At 36.2% G+C, this 19,477-nt stretch overlaps 1 protein-coding gene across 3 annotated transcripts in view; it reads right to left on the bottom strand.

Moving 5' to 3' along the window:
- Positions 1 to 19,477, bottom strand: part of LOC308553267 (A disintegrin and metallopeptidase domain 3-like) — a 99,285-nt gene that overhangs the window by 47,013 nt on the left and 32,795 nt on the right. For all 3 annotated transcript variants that reach the window (XM_081129075.1, XM_081129076.1, XM_081129077.1), the window contains exons 8-10: positions 11,389 to 11,460; positions 10,996 to 11,162; positions 2,557 to 2,638 (exon numbers count right to left, since the gene is read on the bottom strand). In XM_081129075.1, coding sequence (XP_080985201.1) covers positions 2,557 to 2,638; positions 10,996 to 11,162; positions 11,389 to 11,460 — 321 coding nt within the window. The remainder of the gene's footprint in view (positions 1 to 2,556; positions 2,639 to 10,995; positions 11,163 to 11,388; positions 11,461 to 19,477) is intronic.

Below are 19,477 nucleotides of genomic sequence, written 5' to 3'. Positions count from 1 at the left end.
AACATTAGATATCAGTTTTTTTATTCTTTGACAGTGTGATATTACAGAGAAATTATTCTAGTCATTGTTCTGCTCAATCATCATAAATTCTTAATCCTTAATTGTCATTTGTATTATTTCATTTTCTTTTCTTCCAGTTTATTGGGATTATTAGCATCTTGGTTTCCAAAAACTCATTAAAACTAAAGATGTTAACCATTTGCCATGCATTGCAAATGAAATACCTTTTTTATATTATTTTACTGTGATGTTTTATTTCTTGGTTGTGTATTAAAATATAATCATGTTCTGTTTTTAAAGAAAGGAAATAATTCGAGTTGCAATAGTGTAAAAAAAAGTGAGATACTTAAGAACAAACTTAAACAAGGAGATGAAAGACTTGTATATTGAACACTGCAAAATATTGCTGAAAGAAACTGCATGACACAAATAAATGAAAAGTACATGTCCAGGAATAGAAGACATAATATTATTAAGATGTCATTACTACCCAAGGCAATCTTAATATTCAATGCAATCCCTTCGGCAATCCCAACAGCATTTGTTGGTAGAAGTATAAAGAAAAATAATCTCAGAATTCATATGGAATCTCAAGGGACCCTGAATAACCATAAAAATTTTGAAAAAGAAGAACAAAGTAGAACAACTCACATTTACTGATTTCAAAACATAGTACAAAGCTAAAGTAATAAAAACAGTGCGGCATTGCCTTAAAAAAACACCCTATAGATTATTGAAATAGAATAGAGAGCCTATAATTTAACCCTCACAAATATGTTCAAATGTTCTACGAGAAGGCTACCAAGACCACAAAATGAGGAAAAGATAATTGGTTCAACAAGAATAAGTGGTGATGGGAAAACTGAATATCCATGTGGAAAAGAATAACCTTGGACCCTAATGTTACACCATATGCAAAGGGTAACTCAAAATGGATAAAAATCTGAAGGTAAGACCCAGAACTACAAAACACCTGGAATAAAACATAGAAGAAAAGCTTCACAACATTGAGTTTGTCAATAATTTCTTGGATACAATGCCAAAAGCACAGGCAACAAAAGCAAAGATAGAAAAATAGGACTACATCAAACTTAAACTTTTTGTTTTTCAAAGGGCACAACCAACAGTGTAAAGGCAACCTACAGAATGGGAGAAAATATCTGCATATCATATATCTGATACGGGTTAATATCCATAATATAAAGAACTCCTACCACTTGACAACAAAAGACAAATCGCTCAGTTAAAATATGGACTAAGGATTTGAATAGACATTTCTCCAGAGATAATATACAAAAAGTCAAAACGCATATGAAAAGATGCTCAACATCACTAATAATCATAGGAATGCAAATCAAAATCACAATGAGGTATTACCTCATATCAATTAGGATGACTGCTATTTAAAAACACAAAAAAATGCACTGGCTGGGTCGCTCAGTTGGTTGGAGTGTTGTACCATACACCAAAAGGTTGTGGGTTCCATTCCCAGTCAGGGAACATACCTAGGTTGCAGGTTGATCCCCAGTTGGGGCACGAATGGGAGGCAACCAATCAATGTCTCTCCCTCACTCTCTCTCTCTTGCTGCCTCTCCCTCTCTCTGTCTTCCTTCCTCTTTCTCTAAAATCAATAAACATATCCTTCAGTGGGAATTAAAAAAAAAAGAAAAGAAAATGACATACAAGTGTTGGTGATGTTTTCACAATGCAATGTGAACAGCTGGGATTATAAAATGGTATAAGCAGTATGATAGTTCATCAAATTATTAAAAATACAATTACCATATTACATAGCAAACCCACTTCTGGTTATATATCCAAAATAACTGAAATAGAAGATATCTGCACTCCCATTTCATTGCAGAATTATTCACAATAGCCAAGGAATGGAAACAACCTAAGTTTCGATGGATGGATGGATGGATGGATGGATGGATGGATGGATGGATGGATGGATGGATGGATGGAGAAAATGTTACACACACAAACACACTTGCATGCACACATGCACACATACATACATACATGGAATATTATTCAGCCATAAAAATAAGGAAATCCTGTCTTTTGCAACAACATGGATGTAGCTGGATGGTACAATGCTAAGTGAAATAAGCCAGACAAAGACAAATATTACATTATTTCCTTTATACATGGAATGTTAAAATGTCATACTCACAAAAGCAGAGAATAGAATGGTGGTTGCCAGGGGCTAGAGGATTTGGGAAATAGGGCCATTTTTCTCAAAGGGTACAAAGTTTCAGTTATGCAAGACGAAAAGCTCTGCAGATATGTTTCACACAACATAAATACACTTAACACTACTAAACTGTATACTTAAAAATAGTTAAGGTAATGTATTTTATATGTATTTTACCATAATAAAAATCTTTTTAAAATTACACCATTTCAGTTTCAAAATGTATAAAAAAGCACATTCTAAAAATCTGTCAAAACAGTATGGTAGATACACTATATGTACTTTCTCTTCTTGAAGTGGATACTAACTTTCAATAGGGTATGTAACTATTCAAGAGATGGGAATAAAATACATACCAGAGCAATTCCTACAGCAAGCTTTGAATCACACGCCATTCCATGATATGTTGCTCCCACGTAAGTAGTATAATCCCTATAACTAAATAATAAATTTTTTCTTTAGGATAAGTGCTTTATAAATATTAATAACTTAATGGCTTTTGAAGAATTGGATTCCTCAATAGAATTATGTTTGCTATATTTTTTTAATTCATCTCTATTGTTGAAAGTATTACAAATGTCCCCTCTCCCCCCTCCTGCCTTGATCCCCTCCAGCCTGTTCCCCTCCCCAGGTCTTCACTACATAATTGCCTGTCTCCAGGGATTATGCATATATACATAAAAGTTCTTATGTTAATCTCTCCCTATGCACCCACCCACATCTTCCCTCTAAGATTCATCAGTCTGTTCCATGGTTCTATGTCTCTGGATCTTTTTAGTTCATTAGATTCCACATATGAGTAAGATCATGTGAAAGTTGTATTTTTCTGACTGGCCTATTTCTTTTAGCATAATTCTCCCCAGGTGCCACCATGCTATGTCATAGGGTAAGGGATCTTTCTTTTCTCCAGCTGTATAGTATTCCACAGTGAAAATGACCAAGAAGATGCTTGATCTGATTTCAATGTTCTTGAACTTGTAGAGACTTATTTTTGTATCCTAACATGTGGTCTGTCTTTAAGAATGTTCAATGTGCACTTGAGGAGAATGCATATTCTGCAACTTTTCAGTGGAATGTTCTGTAAATTTCAAGTAAATCCATCTGATCTGGTCTAGTGTATCATTTAGAGTCACTCTTTCCTTGTTAATTTTTTGTCTGGAAGATCCATCCACTAAAGTTTGTGGGGTGTTAAAGTCCCATACTGTGACTGTATTGCTGTCTATCTCTCCTTTAATGTCCTCCAGAAGTTTTTGTTTCTGTTTTTGATCTGTTTGTGTTCTGAGGTGGGACAGCATATATTTGGGACTTGTTTTGTTTTATTCATTCAGCTACAATATGTCTCTTTTTTTAATTCTTTGTTTGTTTATTTGAACATTGTTGAAAATATTACAGATGTCCCCTTTTATACCCATTGATTGGTCCCTTCCACCCGCATCCACCTGACCCCTAGGCCTTCCCCAGAACACTGTCTGTGTCCATGGGTTATTCATATAAACATATAAGTTCTTTGATTAATCTCTCCCCACCCACGCCCCCATCCCCACCTTCCCTCTGAGATCCCGCAGTCTGTTCCATACTTCTATGTCTCTGGATCCATTTTGATCATCAGTATATTTCACGTATTATATTCCACATATAAGTGAGATCATGTGGTTTTCTCTGAGTGGCTTATTTCCCTTAGCATAATACTTTCTAGTTCCCTCCATGCTGGGCCAAATGATAAAAGATCCCTCTTTTATACAACTGCATAGTATTCCACGGTGTAAAAGTCTCACAGCTTTTTTATCCACTCATCTACTGATGGGCACTTGGGCTGTTTCCAGATCTTAGCCATTGAAATTGTGCTGCTACGAACATAGGGGTGCATATGTTCTTTGTGATTGGTGTTTTGGGTTCCTTAGGATATATTCCTAGAAGTGGGATCACTGAGTCAAACGGCAGGTCAATTTTTAATCTTTTGAGGAACCTCCATACTGCTTTCCATAGTGGCTGCACCAGTCTGCATTCCCACCAGCAGTGTACCAGGGTGCCCTTTTCTCCTCACCCTCCCCAGCACTTATAGTTCATTGATTTGTTGATGGTAGCCATTCTGACAGGTGTGAAGTGATACCTCATTGTGGTTTTTATTTGCATCTCTCTGGTGATTAGCGACACTGAACACTATTTCATATGTCTCTTGGCAATCTCTATGTCATTTTTGGAGAAGTGTCTATTTAGGTCCTTTGCCCATTTTTTAATTGGATTGTTTGTCTTCCTTTTGTTAAGTTGTATGAGTTCCCTATATATTTTGGATATTAACCCTTTATAAGATGTGTCATTGGCAAATATGTTCTCCCATACAGTGGGCTCCCTTTTATTTTTGTTGATGGTTTCTTATGCTGTGCAGAAGCTTATTTTGATGCAGTCCCATTTGTTTATTTTCTCCTTGGTTTCTCGTGCCCTAGGAGATGTATCAGCAAACATATTGCTATGAAAGATGTCTCAGATTTTGCTGCCTATGTTTTCCTCTAGGATTTTTATGGTTTCATGTCTTACATTTAAGTCTTTTATCCATTTTAAATTTACTTTCGTGTCTGGTGTAAGTTGGTGGTCTAGTTTCATTTTTTTGCATGTACCTGTCCAATTTTCCCAACACCATTGATTGAAGAGACTGTGTTTACTCCATTGTATGTTCTTGCCTCCTTTGTCAAATATTAATTGACCATAATGGAGTGGGTCAATTTCTGGGTTCTCTGTTCTGTTCCACTGATCTATATGTCTGTTCTTGTGCCAGTACGAGGCTGTTTTGATTACAGTGGCTTTGTAGTCTAACTTGATATCTAGTATTGTGATCCCCCCAACTTTGTTCTTCTTTCTCAGGATTGCCATGGCTATTTTGGGTGTTTTTTGGTTCCATATAAATTTTTGAAATATTTGTCCTAGATCTGTGAAATACGCTGGCGGTATCTTAATAGGAATTGCATTGAATTTACAGATTGCTTTGGGGAGTATGGACAGTTTAATGATGTTAATTCTTCCAATCAACGAACATAGTATATTTTCCCATTTGTTTATATCTTCCTCTATTTCTTTTTTCAGTGTCCTGTAGTTTTCTGAGTAAAGGTCTTTTACGTCTTTGGTTAATTTTATTCCTAGGTATGTTTTTTTTTTAGTTGCAATGGTAAATGGAATTTTTTTTTTTTTTTTAGTTTCTTTTTCTGAGAGTTCATTATTGGTGTATAAAAATGCCATCGATTTCTGGGTGTTAATATTCTATCCTGCTACCTTGCTAAATTCATTAATTAAATCAAGTAGTTTTTTGGTGGAGTCTTTAGAATTCTCTAGGTACAATATCATGTCATCTTCAAATAATGACAGTTTTGTTTCCTCCTTTCCAATTTGGATGACTTTTATGTTTTCTTCTTGTCTGATAGCTGTGGGTAGGACTTCCAGTACTATGTTCAATAAGAGTGGTGAAAGTGGACACCCCTATCTTGTTCCTGTTCTTAGGGGCCATTGAGTATGATGTTGGTTGTAGATTTTTCATATATGGCCTTCATTATGTTCAGGTATGATCCCTCTATTCCTACTTTGCTGAGAGTTTTTATCAAAAATGGGTATTAGATTTTATCAAATGCTTTTTCTGCATCTATGGATATGACCATGTGATTTTTGTCTTTCAATTTGTTTATGTGATGTATCACATTTATTGATTTGCGAGTACTGTACCAGCCTTGCATCCCTGGAATAAATCCCACTTGGGTGTGGTGTATGATCTTTTTAATATACTGCTGGATCCAATTTGCTAATATTTTGTTCAGGATTTTAGCATCTATGTTCATCAGGGATATTGGCCTGTAATTCTCTTTCTTTGTAGTGTCTTTATCTGGCTTTGGAATAAGACTAATGCTGGCCTGGTAAAAAGAGCTTGAAAGTGTTCCTTCCTCTTGGATTGTTTGAAATAGTTTGAGGAGTGTAGGTGTTAATTTTTTTTTAATGTTTGGTAAAATTCCCTTGTGAAGCCATCGGGGCTAGGGCTTTTGTGTTCTGGGAGCCCTTTGGTTACTGCTTCAAATTCACCAGCAGTTACTGGCCTATTCAGGCTTTCTGACTCTTACTGATTGAATTTGGAAGGTTGCATTTCCTAGGAATTTGTCCATTTCATCCAGGTTGTCCAACTCGAAGGCATATAGTTGTTCATAGTATTTTCTTATAATCCTCTGTATTTCTGTGGGGTCAGTTGTGATTTCCTCTCTTTCATTTCTGATTTTGTTTATTTGTGTCCTCTCTCTTTGTTTCTTGATGAGTCTGGCTAAAGGTTCATCAATCTTGTTTATCCTTTCAAAGAACCATTGGTTTCATTGATCTTTTGTACTGTTTTTTTAGTCTCAATGTCATTTATTTCTGCTCTGATCTTTATTATTTGTTTCCTTTCACTTACTCTGGGCTTTTCTTCTTGTTCTCTTTCGAAGTTTTTAAGTTGTAGGATTAGAGAGTCTATTAGAAGTTTTTCTTGTTTTTGAGGTAGGCTTGTAGTGCTATGAACTTCCGTCTCAGGACTGCTTTCATTATCTCCCATAGATTTGGAGTTGCTGTGTGTTCATTTTCACTTGTTTCCAGGAACTTTTTGATTTCTAGTTTGATCTCTTTGGTAATCCATTCATTGTTTAAAAACAGGCTTTTTGCCTCCATTTGTTTAAATGTTTTTTAGTGTTTTCATTGTGATTGATTTCTAATTTCATGCCACTGTGGTCTGAAAAGATACTTGATATGATTTCAGTCTTCTTGGACTTGTAGAGACACCTTTTGTGTCCTAACATGTGGCCTGTCTTTGAGAACTGTCCCGTATGCACTTGTGAAGAGTCTGTATTCTGCAGCTTTGGGGTAGAATATTCTGTAAATGTCACTTAAATGATCTAGTGTGTCATTTAGGTTTACTGATTCCTTGTTGATTTTTTGTCACAGGAATCTAGACCAGAGTCCCCTGACCTCACTCTCCAGAGCCCGCAACCCCGGACTCTCCCCACACAGCTCCAGTTCGCTCCACTCCCCCTCCATCAGAGCCCAAGCTGAGTGGCTGCACAAAAAACTTTGTGTTGGCTTTTAAAGAGAGTGCCTGCAGTTCCCACTACTTCTCCCTGACTGACAGAAACCCTGTTGCTTTTCACAGCCAGATGTTATGTAGGCACCTTTCTCAGTTCTGGGGCTCTTGGCTGGGAAGCCCAGCCTGGGGTTTAGGACCCAGAGTTCTCAGTGGGAATCCCCACAGCTGAGATATCCCTCTGGACCTTCAGCTGCTGCCTTTGGGAGCCCAGCCAGCCCTCTTGGGTCCACACTTCCTACCAATCGCTTTGTGAGAAGTGAAAACTCGGTCTAAAATGACAGACAGTTCCCCTCCTCCCCCGGGGGCTTCCCCTGTTGCCATCCTGCTATGTTTCCATGCATGCCAAACCAGAAAGGGCCTTTCCTTGCCCTAAGCAAGGTATAGCTGCCACATAGGCAGAAGCATGTATGATATATAACTCCTTGCCAGATTGTGCTGTGGGCTCATACTTTGTAGTTGGACTCCTCTGGGCCCAATGGCATAAAATAACACCACCTGAACCCTGAGCCTCTGACTGCTGCTTGATCTTTCCATAAGGTGAATGTCTCCGGTTCCGCAACATATGTACTTTCCACCTTTCCTCCTTGGTGATGAGGGTGTTCTCCAGCTAGTCTTCACTTGGTTTTCTGGATGTTTTTTCTATGTTTGAGTTGTAAATCCACATTGGCCCCGGGAGAGTGTCAGTGTAGCTTCTACGCAGTCCGCCGCCATCTTGGATCTCCTCCTACAATACTTCTTCATTTGAACATTTAATCTATTTATATTTAAGGTTATTATTGATGGGTACTTCTCTATTGCTGTTTTATTTCTTTATGCCTATGTTTCTCATTCTCTCTCTTTCAACTTATTTCAGGAGTCACTCTAACATTTCTTAAAATGTTTGTTTGGTGGTCATAAATTCCTTGAGCTGTTTTTTGTCTGGAAAGCTCCTTATTTCACCATGTATTCTTAATGATAGCCTTCTGGATAGAGTATTCTTGGTTTCAAATCCTTGTTTTGCATTACCTTGAAAACTTCATGCCATTCCCTCTGGCCTGTAGAGTTTCTGATGAGAAATCAGTTGAAACATTATAGGAGCTCCTTTGTAGGTAACAGATTGCTTTTCTCTTGCTGCCTTTAAGATTCCCTCTTTGTCTTGAATTTTTGGCATTTTAATTATGCTATCTGAGCATGGGTCTCTTTGGGTTCTTCCTGCTTGGGATTCTCTATGCGTCCTAAACTTGTGTGACTTATTCCTTCACCAGGTTAGGAAAATATTCTGTCATAATTTCTTCAAACAGATTCTCTAATCCTTGATTACATTCTTTCCCTTCTTGTACTCCTATGATGCAAATATTGTTATATTTCATGTTGTCCCACAGCTTCCTTAAATCCTCCTCCTATTTTTTTATTGGGTTTTCTTTTTGGTTCTCTTATTTTTTTTCTACCCTGTCTTCTAAGTTGCTGATTCAAACCTCAGCGTCGGCTAACCTGCTGTTTATTCCTTCTTTTTTAAAATTTTATTTTGACCATGTCATTCTTAATTTCCTTCATAGTTTCCATATATTTTCTCATGCTGTTGAGCATCCTTATGATTAGTATTCTGAACTCTATGTATGATGGATTGCTTATCTCCATTTCATTTAGCTCTTCTTCTGGAGAATTCTTCTGTTCTTTCATTTGGGGCTTGTTTTTCTGTCTCCCCACTTGGCTGCCTGTTTGTATTTGTTTCTATGTATTAGCTAGGTCTGCTAGGACTCCTAGTCTTTTGGATTGTCTCTGGTGAAGGCCAATGTCAGATGTTGTGTGGGACTAGCCTTGAGTACCCTGTTTGAAGTTTTCTACACTCCACAGCCTGTTTCCTCAATTGAGGCTGAGTGTGTTTGGACAGTACCAAGAGTGTACCAAGGTCTGCTTTTCGAAGGCTTGGGTCCAAAAGCAAATCAGGCAAAGACTCAAAGCAGGCAGAGGTTGTTATTCAGTCTCTTAATGAAACTCAGGCTGTACAAACTCCACAGGATGGCGGCTGATTTTTATCAGTCGCTTAATGAGTCTCAGGCTATAGGAACTCTGCAGGGTGAGGAGAGAGGTTTTCCAGCAGGGTAGGGCAATTGCATCCTACCCAGGCAAAAGCTTCTTGGAAGGTAAATGTCTGCCTGAGAAAGATGTCCTCTGCAGTATGGAGGAATGACTCAGTACCAGAGACTCGATGGGTATCCTCTGAACTCTATTCCCCCAGCCATCTCGCCTGGATACTTCTCACACAGCTCTAGTCCACTCTGCCTTTGTTCTGCCAGAGTCCAAGGTGAGTGGCTGCTCACAAAACTGTGTGTTAGCCCTTTAGGAGGGTGCCTGCATTTCCAGCTGTGACTCTCTGGCAGACAGAAACCCCACTGCTTTTCACAGCCAGATGTAATGTGGGCATCTTTCTCAGTTCTGGTGATCTGGGCTGGGAAGCCCAGCTTGAGGTTTAGGCCACAGAGTTCTCAGTGGGAACTCCCCCCCATACCTGAGATATCCTTCTGGACCTTTAGCTGCTCCCTGTGGGAGCCCAGTCACCCCTCTCCCACCTCCACACTTCCTACCAGTCTCTATGCCATCTCCACTTTTTGTCCTTGGTTATGAGGGGGCTGTCCAGCTAGTCTTTAGTTGCAATTGATTATGAAGAAAAGTTTTTCTATATTTTAATTGTAATTCCAGTTTGGTCTTGGGAGAGTGTCAGTGTAGCTTCCAGTCAATCTGTCACCATCTTGGAAAATGACAAGCTATGTTTGCTTTAAAATGTGAATACTACATATCAAGTCCAATGTGTTTAATCATTTTTGTTTGGGTAATCTATAGTTTCTACAAAGTTAGGTTCTAAAAGGTTCTTTAACATTATTTGATATCCAATAGTACCCAATCCTTCCAAAAAGTTAATCAACACTTTTGTCACCACTTGGTGGATATAACTCTAGGATATAAAAGTCAAGATAACGTACTGCCATGATTTGCACATAGCAAATCTTTAAGTATGTGAAAAGGTTGGATTGGAGGACAAATAGAGAGAGAGAATATGCAGTAAACTCACTAAAAAAAAGATAGGATGTACAAACTGTCCTCACTCATTTTAGCTTAGTAAAGATTGCTCGTGAATTCCCAAACCTGACCTTAGATTCCACAGGTGCCACCAACAGATTTATAAATGTACCCAATATTGCTTAAGTGTTCAGAATTGTGGGGATTTTTCATGTAAAATAATTGAATTATTAAAACAAAAACTATATATAGACTCTTGAAAGTATACTGCAAGTAATTAAATAGCTACTACTTAGATTAATATAGGAATAATAGAGGGTAACAACATTGTCATTTTAATATTTTGAATTGTAACCAGCTTTATGTGCAATTATTGCATTCTGTTAACTTATTGTATTTTATTTAATGTTAAAGAAGTGGTTTCAGTTATTTGCATCTAAGAAAACATTTAAAACCTCAGAGGCCCAAGTTTATCCCAACACTTCCTATATTTTCAAGTTCATTACATTTCCATAGGTAAATAGCCCACTTTGAGAATAACGCCCTACCGTGATTTATTATGTTAGCTTGTTATCTGATCTTTTCATTTTGTACTTTGCCAACACTGTACTCATACACTCTTTATCATTATACATAACATTTTCTATGTGGTTTTGATAGCTAATATATCAAATAATTTGATAAACCCCATTATCAATGTGAATAAGGTACTTACATTAATAAGAATGTGACCTCATGGGACCTTTGAAACAAAACTTTTTCTTTCCATAACACAAATCTTTGTAGTACTTCATTAGGATCCCCGGTAGATAAAATCTTATTCTGATCTGACCAGAGTTCCAAAGATGTTAACATAGCAGTCACTTTCAGCTGGGAAAACATCTGAAAACAAAGAATGCATGACAAACAGTTTAGGCAATCACAAATATAACATTACATCTCTATACATAATGCCAATATATTCAATTTACTGTTATTTGAGATGAAATCCATTGGTGGTGAAACTGGTTGGTAGGACTATACATTTTATAAAAATGTAAATGCTATTTATAGAATGTTATTGCATTAATAGAATGGTTCTTATTTGAAATATGAAACGAACACTTACAGTGTTGATAAGACCAAAGATATGGACAACTTTCTCAGTTGCAACCGCCACTTCAGAGCCCATATAATCATACTGAAAGACAAATTCTGTTTCTTAATCACTAGTGAAAATTACTAAGTTACCACATTTTCAGTAGATAAAAAATGTTACAATAAGTGCTTAAGTGAAAGGACAAAAGCAGAAGGTTAAAACTTATCAAATACTTAATAAGTTTTAGGCAGAAATCTAGGGCCTTTACATATTAATCAGTAATATCAAAATGACAGGGTTATGATTATCTTCCTGTTTACACATATAGAAATTAAGGGTCAAAAGTTAAGATTCCAAGATGGTTAAAAATGCTAAAGATAAGAACCAGAAATGAAATCTCTCACAAAACCACTAAGTCTTTTGGTCTAACATAGAGCTCTGAGTACCATAATAGTGAACAATTTTAAGAATATCTCTTTATTTAAAGGAACAAAAATCATATTTTACATGAAATCCTTCTTATTGTGAGGTCACATACATTTATTTCTAAGTGTTTGGGGAAAGGATAAGAACTGGCAGTTTGAGGTTTTCAATAATCTCCAGCAAGTCTGTAGAAGATTAATGACAGAAAATAAAATGCAATGGTCAGAGTTCTCTGATATAGACAAAAAAGATGATGCTATTCTCCTAGCTCTATAGAGACTGTCTGTACTTTTCTATTTATCTGTATATTTCCTTTCTCAACAAATCACATTGTAAATTTACCCAATGTGGCATGTGTGTGGTATGAGTGAAGGTGATCCTTTGTAAGGTTAAACATGTGAAAAACAAGGGAAAAGAAATAAAAATGTGATTATGGAAATGAGTCTGCATACATCAATAATCACAAATTCACAATACTCCAAGTGATAAAGACTATTAAAAAGCCACTATGTACAAATAAAAATTTAAAAACATCTACATTACAAAGACATAGAAATATTAAAAGCATGAAAATATATACCAGAAAACTACTAGACATAAAGCAGATGTCATATAATATATAGTTATATTAATATAATAGTTACATTAACCCTTTGCGGTCATTTGTCTACTCTCAGCCACCAAAGCTTTTTTACCGTTCCAGTCGTGTGTCTGCTCTCAGCCACCACAGCAAGGAACCATACGAATCTTAACTCTATTCATTCATGTATCAGTTCATAATTTCTCTTGTTTATCCTTCATAATCTTGCATGTTATGTATCACTGCTCTTTCAATGGAAATTAATTCCAACCAGTACGACACCCATGTCCAAATTTAATACGACCGCAAAGGGTTAATATAAGGAAGCTTACAGCAAAAATAAACATAATATTTATCAATATAATTGAATATTGATAAAATATTAAATTCATCAGAAATATGGCAGCGTTTTAAACTTGCTGGTAACTAATAGCATTGCAACAAAATGTATAACATAAACCGAATTATAAATAGAAAGTAATTATCAGAGTAAGGGATTTTTAAATAGTTCCCTTAATCAATAAATCTAGGCTGACTTGCTGTCATGGTGACAGGTTAGGTAAGTGCTGAGCATGCCTTTTCCCACAACCACATCAAAATTACAACTAAATGACAGAACAACCATCAAAGAGAACCTCCTGAAGACTAACAGAACACAAGTCCTATAACTAAGGATAAAAAGAAGAAGCCATGACAAAAGTGGTATGAGGAACAGAGATGCTGAACAGGCTGGTGCCACACCCACAGTGTGCAGTTACAAAACGAGGGGGTTTTCTCAGCTAAGGAGGTCCCCTCTGAGGAGCAAAGGGTTGCAGCATCACACAATCTTCCGGGTCTAGGACTCCGGGGCTAGAAAGAGAAGTCCCCATGACATTTGGCAGTGAAAACCAGTGTGAATTGCAACTGAGTGAAACAGAAAATGGCTGGAGATCTAGAAGCTGCAGATTTTAACGGGATTGGCAGCGGACTCAATCACTCTCAAATTCATCCTCTCTGAACTCCAGCACTAGGACAGCAACTTGCAAAGGGCCAGGAACTTACAAGGAGGAGCTGAATTAACTAACTTCAGAGTGAAGACACTATTGTTCCTTTGTTGAGCTCTTTCTTTACCCACCCAGCAGGTATACACAGGTGCCAAATCTTACTTCTCCATTAAATTGGCCAACACCCTTTATCCCACGCTGGTGATTCCCTGAAACACCACCCCACAAGACTCACACATCCTGCCTGAAACTCTCCCAACAGCTTTTCCAAACAAGCCTCCCTCCTTGGCAGCTGGCCTTGGGCATGCCATATACATCTTGCTAAGTGGCCCCAATTCAGCCTCAGTTCTAAGCCTGGCCACCCCCAGGTGCCTCCAAGCACAGCACAGGCAAACAACTGCAGGTCACTTTGTACATCCTGCCAGGTGGCCCCCAAAAGACACAGGAAGTGGCAAACATTAGCCTGCACAAGAGTCCCTCTCATGAGACTCCAGAATCAACACACCCAATGGCTGGCTTTAGATCACAGCAGGACACCACCCAATCAGGTTCAAAAAAGACAAACCCACAGGGCAGACACAGCAAGCACCAGAGCCCTGCAAAAGCAAATCTCACTTTGTGGGGATAGTCCTGGAACAAGCTCATCTGTTGAGATTATTACCATTCCTCAAAGTCAGTCAGCCTAAAGGTCAATACCATGCACTGAAATGCCAACAGCAATCAAGGGTTAACTTCAACAGGAGGCACACATAACCCACAAAAAAGAAACCCCTGGAGCACCTGGCTCAGGTAACCATGGAGACTAGTCAGTAGACACTACAAGACACCTACTAGATAAAGGCTTTCTACGAGTAGGAGACATAGCTGAAATACCTAAAACATGGACAAACAGGGAGTTAGCTAATTCAAGGAGACACGAAACATGTCCCAAAAGAAAAAACAGAACAAAACTCCAGAGAAAGAACTAAATGAAATGGAGAAAAGCAATCTACCACATGAAGAGTACAAAACACTGGTTATAAGAATGCTCAGTGAATTAGAGGAAGAATAGATAAACTCAGGGAAAACTTCAACAAAGAGATAAGAAACAAAAAATAAAGATAGAAAACATAAAAGGAATCAGTAAGAAATGAAGAATAACTGAAAATAAAGAATACATTAAGGGGAATTAACAATAGATTAGATGAAGTAGAGGATCAAGTAAGTGGTCTGGAAGACAAGGTCAGGGAAAACACCCAATCAGCACAGAAAAGAAAAAAAAAAAGTAGTTTAAGAGCCCTCTGGGACTACATCAAGCATACTAACATTTACATTGTAGAGGTACCAGAAGAAAGAGAAAGAGAGAGCAAGGATTGAAAAGCTTTTGGGGAAAAAAATAACAGAAAAGTTCTCTAACCTGGTAAAGAAAGTAGACATACAAATCCAGGAGGCGCAGAGGGTTCCAAACAAGATGAACCCAAAGAGGTCCACACCAAGACACACCTTAATTAAATACTCAATGTTAAAGGCAGAGAGAGAATCCTAAAAGCAGCGAGAGAAAAGCAGTTAGTTACTTACAAAGTAAATCAGACTGTCAGCTGATTTCTCAACAGAAACTTTGCAGGCCAGAGGGATTGGCACAAAATATTCAGTTATGAAAAACGAAGACCTACAACTAAGATTGCCCTACCCAGTAAAGGTATTATTTAGAATCAAAGGAGAGATAAAGACTTTCCTAGACGAGAATAAAATAAAAAAGTTCATCACTTCTAAACCACCATTACAAAAAATGTTAAAAGGTTTTCTTTAAGAAGAATACACAAGATCAAAAATATAAATATCAGAGATTAACAGTAATAACCTTTTAGCTCACTGACATGGCAAGGAAAACTTTTATTTACTAAACACCTGCTCTTACTATCATCCTGCAGTGACCTTCGAAACCCCAAAGGCATATTACCTCATCCCTAGTTCAAATGTCATAATGTCAAATGTGAATCCCCCTTTCTATCTCTGAACCTCTTCTGCATGTAGGATCTCTAACTTTCTCATGCATATGAGATTCAAATACACATATATGTATTATTTTGGTTATTTTTGTCTGGCAAAAGAAAGAAAATATATAAAAGAAAAAAATTCTCTATGACAAGGGCAAACACTTAATAAAGGCAGTGGTTCAACCAATGTTAAAGCTCAAAAGTTAAAAATCCAAAATAGGAAGATCATGTGTAATCACAAGAAATTAAGGTGTACACACAGACATACATGCACAAAGGAAGTAAAAAAATAGTAACAAAGACATAAACTTGGAGAGGTGAGTAAAATTGTAGAGAATTTAGGAGGTTTTCAAACTTAAGCGACCATGAAATTAAAATAGATTTCTCAAAACTTAGCTTGCTATATAGGAAACACAACTTAACAAAAACCAAAAAATCAGCAAGAGATATACAAGAAATAAAGAGAAAGGAATCGAAACACACACTATAGAATCCACACACAAGAGAAGACAGCAAGAGAAAAAAAAAAGAAATACAGACAGAAAACTATTAATAAAATGTCAATAACTATATACCTATCAATAACTACTTTAAATTTAATTGGACTAAATGCTCTAATCAAAAGATATAGTTTGGCTGAATGGATAAAAAAACAAGACCCATATATATGCTGCCTATATAATACCCACTTCAGATCAAAAGACATACAGACTGAAAGTAGAGATTTAAAAAGTTATTTCTTGCAAATGAAAATTTTTAAAAAGCTGGAATAGCAATACTTACATTAGAAAAAACACACTTCAAAACAAAGATTGTAACAAGAGACAAAGAAAGACATTTCATAACAATAAACAGCAATCCAACAAGAGAATGTAACTTTCATAAATGTCTATGCACTGAACATAGGAATACCTAAATATATAAAGCAGATATTGATGGATATAAAGGGAGATATTGAAAGTAATACAGTCATAGTAGGGGACTTTAACACATTATTGATATCAGTGAGGTAAAAGTGCCCTTAAATAGCACATTAATCCGATGAACTTAATTGATATTTTTAGGATATTTTGCCCAAAGGCAGCAGAATGTACATTTCCCTAATGTGCACAAGGATAATTTCATAGAACAGACCACATGTTAGGCCACAAACAAGTCTCAATAAATTTGAGAAGACTGGCCCTGGTTGTGTGGCTCAGTTGGTGGAACATCATCCTGTACACCAAAGGGTTATGAGTTAATCCTTGATCAGGGACCATATGGGAGGCAAACAATCGATATTTCTCTCACTGATGTCTCTCTATCACTCTCTCTCTAAAAATCAATAAAAACATATATTCAGGTGAGGACTTTTTAAGAAAACTGAGAAGACTAAAATCACATCAAGCGTCTTCTGCAATCACAACTGTATGAAATTAAAAATCAACAGGAAAAAACTGAAAAACACAAAACATATAAAGGATAAATGACATGATAATAAACAGTAAGTGAATTAACAATGAGATAAAAAAAGAAAAAGATACATTGAGATAAATGAAAATGAAAACAAAATGACCCCAAATCTATGGTACACAGCCAAAGTAGTTCTAGGAGGGGAATTTCTAGCAATAGAGGCATAACTCACGAAACAAGAATAATCTCAAGTAAACAATGTAACTACACCTCAAGCAAGTAGAAAAAGAAGAACAAAGTCCAAAGTGAGTAAAATGAAGAAAATATTAAAGATCACAGTGAAAGTAAACAAAGAATAGTCTTAACAAAAACAATAGGAAAGATCAAGGAAACCAAAAGGAGGGTCTTTGAAGAGATAAACAAAATCTATGGGCAATTAGACAAAATCTAGAGAGAGAGAATGGAGGGGGGGAAGGTGCAAATTTTAAAAAAATCAGAAATGAAAGTGACAACTGATACCATGTAAATACAAAGGATTATATAAGAATAGTATGAACAATTCTATGCCAACAAACTGGACAACCTGGAAGAAACAGACAAATTCCTACAAACATGCAATCTTCCAAGGCTGGATCAGAAAGAAACAGAAAAACTGAACAGATAACTACTAATGAAATCAAATCAGCAGTAAAGACTATCAACAAACAAAAGACCTAGACCAGATGGCTTCACAGGTGAATTTATCAAACATTCAAATAATTAATACCTAGTCTTTTCAAATATTCCAAAAAGAATTCAGGAGGAAAGAAGGCTCCCAAACTCATTTTACTAGGCCAGCATTAGTTTGATAATAAAATCAAAGACATTCCAAAAAATGGCTATCTTATCCCCGATGAACATCAATGTAAAACTCCTCAATAAAATATTAGCAAAATAAATTAATACATTAAAAAGGTCATATACCATGATCAAGTGGGATTTTTTCAGGGGATGCAAGCCTGGTTTAATATTTGCAAATCAAATAACGTGATACATCACATGCAGAAAGTGAAGGATAAAAATCTTATGATCACATCAATAAAGTTTAAAAAAATCATTTGACAAAACCCAACATCCATTTATGATAAAAACTCTCAGAAAAACAAGGACAGAGGAAACAAACCTCAACATAATAAAGGCCATATATGACACACACACAGCTCACATCAAACTCAACCATGAAAAGCTGAAAAGTTTTCCTTTAAGATCAGGAACAAGATAAGGTTGTCCACTTTCACCACTTTTATTCAACATAGTATTGGAAGACATAGCCACAGCAATCAGACAAGAAAGAGAAATAAAAGGCATCCAAATTGGAAAGAAAGAAGTAAAACTACCATTATTTTCAGATGACATGATACTATATAGGGAGAACCTTAAAGAATCCACCAACAAGTTTTAAAACTAGTAAGTGAATTCAGTAAAGTAGCAAAATACAGTATCGATATTCAGAAATGGGTTGTATTTTTATACACCAATAACAAAGTAACAGGAAGAGAAGTTTTTAAAAAATCCCATTTAGAATTGCATAAAAAAGAATAAAGTACCTTGGGGATAAATTTAACCAAGAAGGTGAAACACCTGTACTCAGAAAAGTATGCGACATTAAAGAAATTGAAAAAGATACAAATAACTAGAAGGATATATCGTGCTCATGCACAGGAAGAATTATTATCTTAAAATGTCCATACTACCCACAACAATCTAAAAATCCAATGCAATTCCTACCCAAATACCAATGGCATTTTCAGAGAACTAGAAAAATCCCAAAATGTATATGGAATGAGAAAGACCCTTCATAGCCAAAGCAATCTTAAGAAAGAACAAAATTGGAGGTATCATGCTACCTGATATTAAACTATATTACAAGGCTATAGTAATAAAAACAGCATTGTACTCCATGACACATACATCAATGAAACAGAATAGAGAGCCCAGAAATAAACCCACACCTATATGATTAATTAATCTATGACAAATGAGGCGAGAATATATATTGGGGTAAAGACAGTCTCTTCAATAAATAATCTGGAATCAATGGACAGACACATGAAACTGGATCACTTTCTTATAGCATATATGTACAAGAATAAACTCAAAATGGATTAAAGACTGAAATCTGAGACCTTAAACTTAACATTGGCAGTAAACTATTTGACATCACTCTTAGTAATATACTTTCGGAAATATCCCCTCAAGCAAAGGTAACAAAATAAAAAAATAAACAAATAGGACTATATCAAACTAAAGAGTTTTTGCACAACAAAGGAAGGAAAAAAAAAAAAAAATGAAAATCAACCTTCTGAATGTATGAAGACCTGATAAAGGGTCAATATCCAAAATATATAAGAAATTCACACAACTTAACACACACAAAAAATCCAATTTAAAAATGGGCAGAGGACCTAAATAGACACTTCTCCAAAGGAGACATACAGATGGCCAATAGACACATGAAAAGATGCTCAGCGTCACTAATCATCAAGGAAATGTAAATTAAAACCATAACGAGATATTAATTCACACCTGTCAGAACTGCCAACATCAATAGATCAACAACACAATGGAAAACAGTTTGGAGGTTCCTCAAAAAATTAAAAATACATGGGTCTTGCCAGTATCATGCTAAGTGAAATTACTCAAATAGAAAAAGAACCATATAGTTTCACTCACATGTGCGATATAAAACTGAAAGCAACAAATGAACAAACAAGAAATACAAACAA

Source organism: Miniopterus schreibersii (assembly GCF_964146895.1).
Source record: "Miniopterus schreibersii genome assembly, chromosome: 2".
Lineage (NCBI taxonomy): Eukaryota > Metazoa > Chordata > Mammalia > Chiroptera > Miniopteridae > Miniopterus > Miniopterus schreibersii.
Note: the sequence above shows the minus strand (reverse complement) of the source record. Positions and strands in the feature narration are given on the sequence as shown.